General features: G+C 51.6%; 1 protein-coding gene across 2 annotated transcripts; it reads left to right on the top strand.

Moving 5' to 3' along the window:
• The first annotated feature begins 300 nt into the window (after window positions 1-300).
• On the top strand, window positions 301-10,791 carry MTG2 (mitochondrial ribosome associated GTPase 2). 2 transcript variants are annotated; one of them, XM_049869679.1, is made up of 8 exons: window positions 301-392; window positions 2,853-2,960; window positions 4,810-5,018; window positions 7,280-7,427; window positions 7,818-7,933; window positions 8,590-8,808; window positions 9,106-9,244; window positions 10,064-10,791. In XM_049869679.1, exons 3-8 carry the CDS (start codon window positions 4,815-4,817, stop codon window positions 10,456-10,458), a joined length of 1,221 nt encoding a protein of 406 aa, XP_049725636.1. In that variant the 5' UTR covers window positions 301-392; window positions 2,853-2,960; window positions 4,810-4,814; the 3' UTR covers window positions 10,459-10,791. The 2 variants fall into 2 exon arrangements, with proteins under 2 accessions (XP_049725636.1, XP_049725635.1); XM_049869678.1 differs by lacking the exon at window positions 301-392 and adding an exon at window positions 399-865.
• Window positions 10,792-11,029: the final 238 nt, after the last annotated feature.

The raw sequence follows: 11,029 nt of genomic DNA, 5'->3' as shown, positions 1-11,029 counted from the left end.
CGCCCACCTCTCGCTGGCTGTCCACCCAGCCTCCAAACACTACACCGTTTAGGCTGCCTTCGGGCTTGTCTGGACTCCCGAATCTTTACATGGAAACTCCAGGTCCCTCTACCCTGTGTCCGCGGGCGCAGCTGCCAGGCGTCCGGGGTACGAGAAGCCCAGCCCGGCGGCGGGTCAGCACCAGCGCCTAGTCCGGGACCCGAGCTCCTCTCCCAGATCCGCATGCTTCTGCACATGCGCGCCGGGGAGGCCCTGCGCAGGCGCATCAGGACCCCGGGGCGGGGGCAGTGGAGGGGCGGGGCCGATGGGTCACGACTCGCCCGTGCCGCCCTGGAAGTGACCCTCTGCCTTCACGGGCGAGTGACCCGGAAGTGGTGAGCCCTTCCGAGCCGGTGAGTGGGGGAGCGCGGCGTACGGGCCTCGGGAGCGGGGGGCGGGCGGCCCGGACCCTCGGGGCCACGCCGACCGGGGTCCCCTGCGACGACTGGGGCCGCGAGCTCGGACGTAGGCGCGAGGAGTGCCTTCCGGGATTCGGGACGCCAGCACGGTGTCCCGGCGACACTCGAAACATCTCGGTCATTCTTCGTTTGGCGACGTGGACGGGGCCGCCGGGTGCTGGGCTGCCCTGGCGACGTAGCCGGAGCGAAGGCGAATCCCGCCCGGGGGCTGCTGTCCGGCCGCACGGCCTCTGTCGTGCCCGAGCGGCTGGAGGTTCGCCGCCGACTGTGCTGGGAGCCCCCGGCGCTGCAGCTTCCCCCGCCCCGAACGTGCTGCACGTGGGGCGCGCTTGTCACAGCTGTAAGACACTGTGACTAACGGCCCCAGATTCCAGGACACCCCGGTGTTGTGCAGCCTGCATCCTAGTGTAAGTAGTCGGAAGGATCCTAACGAGTGGAGCGTTTGAGGATAAAGCCGTTACACAATTCCTTGGATGTATTCGGGAGTCTGCGTAGTCCACACTCTCGCATGCACACGAGAGGAAGCTCCTAGTTAACGGGGAAAATTACATTGCCCCGCTTTCGCTTCGAACTTGTACTTCCTTTCCCCTTTTCTCACAGGAAGTATTTTTTTTAGTTGAAAATCTCTTATTAATTACCCTATTGTAACTGCCACAAAGATAGTGTACGAAATCAAATTTGAACTTATTAGAAATTTCCTTTCGCCTGAAGTTCTTAAACCAAACCAAACCTGTTGTAGTCGAGTGTAGGTATTAAAATTTTTTTTCCTGGATGTTTCTTTACAATTATTAATAGTATACAGTTGTACAGAAATGACAAACAAATGCACGTTTTGATACCAGAAAACCAAACCCATTGCTGTCAAGTCGGTTCTGACTCAGTGATCCTATAGGACAGAGTAGAACTGCCCCATAGGGTTACAAGGAGCACTGGTGGATTCCAGCTGCCGACCTTTTGGTAAGAAGCTGGACACTTAACTAACCACTGTGCCAGCAGGGCTCCATAGCTTGGTAAATATTAACCAAAAAATAAAGTTTTATTTATTGATTGATAATTGAACCAACTGCTTATAAACACGCTGTCAGTGAGAGGGCTTGCTTTCCAATTAGTCCATCTTCCGTGGTTGAGTTTTCTGACGACAGAAAGGTCTCGAAGAGCAAGTGGTAAGAAGATAGCCAGCATACACATTCCAAAAAATAACTAAACCCGTTGTCACCGAGTCGATTCCAATTCATATTACCCGCTCGTTAAATATATGTGTGTGTATATATATATATATCTCCTGTTACTCTTGAGTGGATTCCGACTCAGTGCCCATAGGACAGAGCGGAACTGCCCCACAGGGTTTCCTATAGACTGAACCGCTAACCTTTGGATCAGCAGCTGAGCGCTCACCACCTCACCACCAGGGCTCCTTTCTCCCGCATACGGGGGTTGTAAGCAATGAATGTAAAAATCAGTGTTGGTTTAGAAGAGGTTCTTGGCAAGTAATAACTTCTGTGAAGTAGCGGACATTGAGCTTAACCATTTTATGGAAACAACAGCAGTATTGTCTAATGTGGAGCCCTTACTGCCTTACTGAGCGCCTTTCCAGGCGTTTGTTTTAGGATCCACTGATTGACGGAACAATTGCTCAGAAGGTCCCGAGATTTCCCATGAACCTTTCTCCCCCTGCACAGAGTTTCTCCTGTTATGAACATCTTGCATTGGTGTGGTACACTGGTTACAGCTGAGGCGCCAGCATTGGTGCATTGTCCTCACTCACCAAAGTCCTGGTTTACGTAAGGGCTCACGCTGTGCTAGACAGGCCTGTGGTTTTGATGAATGAGTGATGTCATCTGGCTACCGCTCCAACGTGGCCCCAGCATTTTCAGCAGCCTTTTCCTGCGCTCATAACCCCTCTGTCAGACTCCGCAGCCCGGCTTCCTCTTCTGTCCCTTATACTGTGCTGGGCTCTGCTGGATGCTGTTAGGAGGGATTTGAGTCACCTTTTCTGTGCTCGTACTGCACAGTACAGACCAGTGTTGACCCGTAGGACTTTCTGTGGTGGTATAAATGCTCTGATGTGCATGTTCAGTATCGTAGTCACTTGTCATCTGGCTGTGAGCATTGAAATGTGGCCAGGGTGACTGAGGAACTGAAATTTAATTTTATTAAAAATTGGACAGTACAGGTAATGTCTTATTGGAAGGAAATAAAGACACCAGGTAGCACCATGAAGCAGCTGAACTTATTTGCTGGCAAAGGAGAGCCGCGTCTCTCGGGAATGACCTTGGTGGGCTCTCCAAGCAGAAATTGAAAGGGCAAGGAGGAGGCAGGCCAAATCGGAAAAGATTCTGAGCTCAGGACTGGTGGGCTTTGCAGTCAATCACCTTCGGGACTGATTGCCCTCAGGTGGCGCATCCTTCACAACGGCTGGGGAGCCTGCTGTCAGCTGCATCTGGGATGGATGGCCTGACTCTGCAGCGGGCACAGCTGTGGATACGCTTGTACTAACGACTGGTGAGTTGTGTTCTTTCCTTGAAACAATCTCTATTATCACAGTCACTCCTGCCTCCTGTGTCTCGTAGCTCCGTGACCTTGGGCAGATCACTTCACCTGTCTTTGCCTCAGTTTCCTCATCGGTAAAATGGGCATCGTGTGAATACTTTTCTTTTTTTAAATATACACACTATTTTTTCGGGCAGTTTTAGGCTTACAGAAACTTGTGCCTGTAATGCCAAGAACCCTGGTGTGCCCTTCCTCCCCGCCCCACAGTCTCTCCTGGGATTAAGGCTGTGCATCCCTGTGGTGCGTTTGTCACGATTGGTGAGCTACCATTGATACATTCTTAGTAACTAGAGTCCTTCGTCTACAGTGGGGTTCCACTCTTCGTGTTGCACAGTCCTACAGGCTTTGACACACGGATAATTTCATGTACCCACCATGACAGTATCACGCAAAATTGTTTCACTGCCCTAAAATGCCCTGTGCTCCCCGCCTTCATCCATCCTTCTTCCCCAGAACAGGAGTAACACCGAGCTTTTCACTGCCTCTAGAGTTTTGCCCTTCCAGAATGTTAAGTAGCTGGAATCATGCAATAGTAGCTTTTCCAGACTGGCTTCCTTCACTCAGCAATATGTTGTAGTTAGTAGATTCCAACCCATGGCAGCCCCACGTGTGCAGAGTAGAACTGCTCCGTAGGGTTTTCAGGACTGTGACTTTTCAGAAGCAGATCGCCAGGCCTGTCTCCTGAGGTGCCTCTGGGTGGGCTCTAATTGCCAACCCTGGGATAGTAGTCAAGCGCTTAACCGCTTTGAACCCTTTTAACCGTTTGTACCACCCGGGAACCTTCAGTTAGCAATGTGCATTTAAGGTTCCTCAGTGTCTTTTTGTGGCTTGAGAGCCCATTTCTTTTTATTTCTTAATAATACATCATTCTACAGATGTGCCACAGTTTGTTTATCCATTCACCTTTTGAAGGACATCTTAATTTTTGGCAGTTGTAAATAAAACTACTGTAAACATCTGTGCCGGCGTACAGTGGGTGCTCAGCGCTCAGGGAAGGAAGGAGGAGGCCCCCGCGTGGCCCAGAGTTGCCAGGGGCAGCCTAGTGGGCGAGGGATGGTACCAGCAGTCTACCATGTGGAGACTTGTTCACAGAGCACCCATGGGTGCCTGCCAGGCCCTACTGTCAGTGCCTCTCAGGCTTAGCTCACCCTGTTCATTTTACAGATGAGGAGACCGAGGCGGGGTGGGCAGGGAAGCCATGGAGGGGGAAATGGGGAGGAGCAGCACAGGGAGGCTGAGGTGGAGGGGCAGGGAGGCTGAGGCCGGGCAGGGAGACTGAGGCCGGGCAGGCACACTGACTTTCCTGGCCTCACCTCGCACCTCAGGGTAAGTGGCTCCAGAGTCTGGGGGCTCAGCCCCTGCATGCCATGATTTGCTGTTCTGATTGTAGCGCAGCTTGACAGCCTAAAAACTGCACAAGGTATCACACTAACATTTGCATCATGAGAGTTTTGATTTTTGGGAAACTTGAGGTCAGATTTCTTTTTAATACTTTCATTTAGCAGATATTTGATTTTCTATGGGGGAGCGTGTCAGTGTTACGAGGGTTTTGCAGTTTAAATCATACACCATAAATCCTGGCCCCAACTAGCGTTGAGGCTGAGAGGGGCCAGGAGACCTTCATGATTCCAGGTGGAAGTGGTGAGTGGCGTAAGAAAGGCGTGGCTGTGGGTGTATTTATTTGTCTGAAAACCCCTATCGAGCTCTTCTCTGAATTCATGTTGATGTTCAGGTTTAAACTCAGCTATTTTTTTTTTTTTGAAAACGTTACTTTTTTTTTGGCCAACATTACTTTTGTCAGGTGGCATGATACCTGCCAGATTTTTCTCAGCAAGATGGCAGACTGCGTTGGAGGGCGTGAGGCGCTGGACCCCATCCACCCGGGCCATCCTCCAGCCCAGCTGGCTCCTCCAGCCAGAGCCTGCTGCTCGACTCCTCTCCATCAGCTGTGCCAGCTGTGCCAAGCGCCAGGAGTCCCCCCAAAAGAAAATGCTTTCTGAAAAGAAACTGGTAAGCATTCCAAACTTAATGGCGTTTGCCTGCGTTTCCCCTCAGCACCCTCCCATTATTGTCTCCATTTATTCTGGCAGTGATGTTGAAGGAACACGTGTGCATTCCCGTCCTGTCAATTCCTACTCCTGGCAACCCTCTAAGACAGAATAGAACTGTCCTGTGGGGTTTCCAAGGCTGTCATCTTTACGGAAGCAGACTGCCGCATCTTTTTCCCAGGGAGTGGCTGGTGGGTTCAAACCACTAACCTTTCATTTAGCAGCCAGGCGCTTAACCGCTGCACCACCAGAGCTCCTTGGAGCACATGTAGCTTTTTGAAAGTGGCGAAATGAAGCAAAGGCCTGCCTGTGCGGAATATTGTGTGTGGTTAGCGCTGAGCGTGCTCTAAAGCACAGCCGGTGTTCTCGTCCTTAGCTGGGTGGGGGGCGTGGGGTTCTTGTTTACCAGAGCCTCGTATTTAAAACACAAATGGGCTTTGACCAAATTTGAAAAAATACGGGTTTATGACCCGTTTTGTTTCCCCCTAAATGGAGGGGTTCCAGATAAGCATTTTTAGGGCAAATGGTTGTATTTTTCTCATTTCCCTGGAAAAAATGCTATGACAATCTGTATATTTACTCAAGTGGCGACGTTTCTACATGGTTTCTGTCTTTCCCCAGAAGGAAGAACCAAACCTAAGTTTTAATGCCAGAACAGGGCTCATCTGTTGTGCTTTTTTCTATCAGGGTGAATTTATTAGTTTTTAATTTTTATTATGGTGAAATCTAGATAAAACATTGACCACTTGAACCATTTTTATGGGTACGATTCGGTGACGTTAGTTGTGCTCCCCATGTTCTGCAGCTATCACCACCGTTTCCAAATGCTTCCACCACCGCAAACTGACACCCAGGGCCCCTTAAGCTATACATCCGTATTCCCCCTGCCTCCGGCCCTGGTAACCGCTAATACACTCCGGTCTCTGCATTTGCCTTTTCTGGACATTTCGCAGAAGTGGGATCACACCGCATTTGTTTGTCAGGGTGACTGATTGGGTTGGCTTGCATCGAAATTAGGCATTGAGTTTTTGAAGCTGCAGTTCATGGTTTTTCCATGTGATGGTGCCAGAGAATCTTAAAATATTTGTGTATTATCTTAAAAAAAAAAAAAATCTGTCTATAAAGCAGTTGATAGAAGTGCAGCTGGCCTGGGCACTGGTGGGGCCCACAAGACCCTGGCGGGGTCCGTGGGGCCCACGTAGTGAGGAAGGCAGCCAGCGCCCTCCCGGATACCATGTCCTGTTGTCTCAGAGATTGGAATTTCTTGTAGAATTATTTAACGCTTACTACAGATAAACTCGTTAGTTCTAATTCTTTAGCTAGCTTGCCCTAACCTAGGGACCTGTAGAACAATTGACTCTCAGATGAAGGCTCTGTTTATAGTACAGAATTTAAAACTATGCCCTGCATACATCAGGCCGCCGAGACCTGCTTTCTTCCTGGTTAGAACCGTGACGATTGCCCCAGGAAGGCTCGTCCTCTCACTCTTGGTTGGCCCTAAAGAACTATTTTTTCAATAATACGCTTCTATTTAAAAAGAGCAAAACGAAACCAAACTGTAAAGATGCTTTATTTGAAGACTTTTCTGGACACTCCTGCTTCTCTAGATTGGAAATGTGTTGGTATTGAAGTGCATACCCACGCTGACCCTTACATGGCATTGTCAATCGTGGGAATACATGTGACCGAGGAAATGTTTTTATCTTTGGATTTTAGGAGTGGTTAGCAATTATAGCAAACTTCTCATTGTAAGAGGCCCATTGCAGATAGAAAAGGTCTATTTAAAACGGATGTTTGGGCTTGCAGGAGGGTTTTTTTTTTTAATAATTTATTTTTTGTTGTTGTTGAGAATATACACAGCAGAACATATACGAATTCAACTGTTCCTTGCATTACGATCTTTGATTTGTGTAGCCATTCTCAGCCTCTTTTTCTGAGTTGTTCTTCCCCCGTTAACATACACTTGCTGCCCCCTAAGCTTCATATTTAACCTTTCAAGTTGCTCTTGTCAGCTTGATCCCATATAGACGAATCTTAAAAGAGCACGATGCTCAAGACAGACATTGTTTTCTAGTCAAGCTTAACTGTTGTTTGGTTTTAAGAAGACTTCAGAGATATTTTTGGTTTAAGACTTAAAGATGACCTCAGGGTAGCAGTTTTGGGGGTTCATTGTGGGAGGATCTTAAGTGTCACTAACGGTGTGGGGTGCCCTGTGTTTGGCAGAAGAGGTACTTTGTGGATCACCGGAGAGTGCTCGTCCGTGGAGGAGATGGAGGCAACGGGGCGAGCTGCTTCCACAGTGAGCCTCGGAAGGAGTTTGGAGGCCCCAGTGGTGGTGATGGAGGCAGCGGCGGCCACGTCATTCTGAAAGGCAGGTGACCGAGGGCGTCTCAGGGTGCACATCGTCCCAAGAGGCAGGGGCCCAAGAGCCCTCTGGGACAGGCCAGCATCAGGCATCTCGGAGGCCCATCTCCACCTCTGGACCTTGACATGGATGTGGAGTAAATACTGACATGTGGACACCATTTTCATTATGCCGACGTTCATATTTAAATAATGCAACCGGGCAGCTTTGGCAGGCTTTCCGGAAGGAAAATAAGAACTTAGCTTTAAAAGAACAATCACATTGCTGTCTTTATAACTTCTGCTGCTATTTCCTTCCACGCTGCCAGGTGCATTTCCAGTGTTTGTAACTGAAGGAAAGACAGTGGCTGCCCTGCAGGTGGTCTAGACTGCAGGGTGAGGCGCTTCTCTCCTTCAGTTGACAGGCAGGTCAAGTCTCTGTCCTCGGTCCTGACCCGCTATCAGGGTTTCCATGGCGAGGACGGCGGCCGGAAGAACTGCTTCGGTCGGAACGGTGGTCCCCTCTATGTCCGGGTAAGCCACAGGGCACCTAGTGTCAACCCCACTCCCGTTGTTCAAGGTCATCACGTGTCTCGGGGTTCTGCAGTGATTCAGTCAGCCCCCTTGACTGAAACACACAGTCAGGAAAACTAAGAGACTGAGCCAGACAGACAGTCACCCTAATGCGGACCCATAGACGGGCTTTTGTGCTCACGTTACACCACGAGCCTGTGGGACCTATTCGCAACCCCCCAAAACTGCAATCTCTGGAAGGGGAAGCCCACCAGGTCCACCCTCCTCTGTCGCCCTGCCTCAAGCAGCCTGTGCCCTGGGGGCCGCCGTAGCCAAGCTTCTTGGCACATCCCCTCCTGCGCTGAGGGTTTACCTTCTCCCAGGTGATTGCAGGTCTTTCCTGTGCATCACTTCACCCCAGCCTTTTAGAAACAGTATCTGAAACAGCCATCCACACCGTTTGAAGAGAGCGCGACAGCCCGTCACAGCCCCCTGGGAGCAGGGCCTTTCCTTGGTGCTTTGAAGCTCCATGACGCTTCCTTATTCCAAAATGGGGTCAATCCAGAGGAACCGTCTGCTCTTCTCGGTTCTTCCTTGCAGATATGTGCAGGAGTAAGTTACAGGTGGCCTCTCTCTCTGGTCGTGGCCCTCAGACTGTGAACACTTGACCCTTCTAGGTCCCCCGGGGCACTTTGGTCAAGGAAGGAGAAGACACCGTGGCTGACCTCTCTTGCCCGGGTGATGAGTATGTCGCCGCTCTCGGGGGTGCAGGAGGCAAGGGCAACCGCTTCTTCCTGGCCAATGACAACCGCGCCCCTGTGACCTGCACCCGAGGGCAGCCCGGACAGGAGCGTGTCCTCTTCCTGGAGCTCAAGATGGTGGCTCAAGCAGGGATGGTGGGTGTCAGCACACCAGCCCCTCCGTCCCTGACACCCTGATGGGAGGGAGTCCCAGCTGTCCCAGGGAAGAAAGAGGCACTGCCGCTGGGCTTGCCAAGTTGGCTCGCACCTCCATACTCCTGGCCCGCAGCCCTGCCCTACTCTGCCTCTACCAGTGACGGGCTCGTGGCTGTGAGGTCACCTTCCGCCACACCCACAGTCCCCAGGCTTGCCCCACTTCACTTCCACCGGTGACAACCTTGTGGCTGTGGGTCGCTTTCTAGAATCACAGGGCTGCCCACTCTTTGTCTGCAGATTGGCTTCCCCAATGCCGGGAAGTCCTCGCTGCTCCGAGCCATCTCCAACGCAAGGCCTGCTGTGGCCGCTTACCCGTTCACCACCCTGAAGCCCCACATCGGCGTCGTGCACTACGAAGGCCATCAGCAAGTGACAGGTGGGACTTCCCACCATGCAGGGTGGCCTGGGCCAGATGATGGAAGCAACTCAGGAAAATCATAGGCAGCTTCATTTTTAAGATGTAACACTGCTATCCCTGATGGACAGAACTAGGGGCGGCTGCTGTCTGTCAGAATGAGGTTTGTTCCCCTGCCCTCCGCTCCAAGGAAGCTGCTAGTTCCTGTTCAGGAATTTGAGTCTGAGTTTCAAATCAGAGGGAATTGTTTCTTCTCGCTCCTTTACCCTGCTCTCTCTCCTGCGGGGAGCTCGCATCAGTATGCAGGCAGCACGTGATTTGAAAAGCTCTCCCTGTATCATTTATTTTAAGGGAATAAAACTTTTTCAGAAAGTAATGTACTCATTAAAAATAGTAAGCCGGCTGGTAACGTTGTTTTGTATAGCATTTTCTGTTTGCAGAGTACTCCGTTTAATTGCTATCGGCAATCACATTATTAAGAGTATAGGAAGCCATTTCCGCTTTTTGGAATCATTTTTGGAGCCAGCAAGACCAGAGGGACTGTGTCACTTTTCTCTGAGAGACGGACCAGCGCTGCCTGCCACCCAGACGTTTCAGAGCTTCTTGCAAAGCAGAACACTGCAATGCCCAGTGTCAGCTGTCCTCAAGAATCCCTGAAATAAAGAAATTAAGAGCTGCATTGCTCAACTTTCCACTGTTTCTTGAAAGGACAAGCCGTAAAACACGAGAAATTGGCCGCAGGCTTGGGCTCCGGGCTTCCCGTGAGGCTCGAGGTGGAGGGTCGTCTTCGGGGCGCGGAGGGGCTGCAGGCGTGATCCTGTGCTGTGTCTCTTCCCACAGTGGCCGACATCCCCGGAATTGTCAGGGGCGCACACCAGAACCGCGGCCTGGGGCTCGCCTTCCTCCGCCACATTGAGCGCTGCCGCTTCCTGCTGTTCGTGGTCGACCTCTCGGTGCCAGAGCCCTGGGTACAGCTCCAGGACCTGAAGTACGAGCTCGAGAAGTACGAAGAAGGCCTGTCAGAGAGGCCCCACACAGTCATCGGGAACAAGATCGACCTCCCTGAGGCCAGAGCCCACCTGCCCGAGCTCCAGGCCCGCCTGGGACAGACTCTCATCCCCCTGTCAGCCACCACCGGGGAGAACCTGGAAGCCCTGCTCCTGTGTCTCAAGGAGCTGTGTGACAACCATGCAGAGGCTGAGCGGGCATGTGGCCGCCAGCCACTGAGCAGGTAACACCCTCACAGGACAGGGCTGCCAGCATCTGAGCTGGTAACACCCTCACAGGACAAGGCTGCCAGCCACTGAGCCTGTAGTGTCCCCACAGGACAGGGCCGCCAGCAGCTGAGCTGGTAACACCCTCACAGGACAGGGCCACTGGCTGCTGAGTCAGTAGCACCCTCACAGGACAGGGCCACTGGCTGCTGAGTCAGTAGCACCCTCACAGGACAGGGCCACTGGCGCCAGCAGCAGCCACGGTGGGTGTGGGCACCAGGAAGGCAGAGGATTTTCTGGGCTGCTGCACAAATAAAACCCAATTATGAAATGCGGTGCCTTTGAATGTGTGCAAGTACCGCCGGGTAAATCATTCAGGGACATCGGTGTCCATGTCTTCCCCAGTCAACTCGGGCTCGCCTCTAATGCATCCCTACTGTCTGGCCCAGGATCCCTTGTGTTCCAGAATATTCTGTACCACCTGACACCCAATCTGCGCCCAGCAGTTCACACACCTGTCACCTTCACTGGCTAATTTGCTGAGGTTAGACTCATTTGTGTTAACTAATGCCCTTAATTAGCAGGGGACCCA

This window comes from Elephas maximus, chromosome 25 (assembly GCF_024166365.1).
Source record: "Elephas maximus indicus isolate mEleMax1 chromosome 25, mEleMax1 primary haplotype, whole genome shotgun sequence".
Classification (NCBI taxonomy): Eukaryota; Metazoa; Chordata; class Mammalia; order Proboscidea; family Elephantidae; genus Elephas; species Elephas maximus.
The sequence above is the reverse complement of the archived record's forward strand: the minus strand, read 5'-3'. Positions and strand labels throughout refer to the sequence as shown.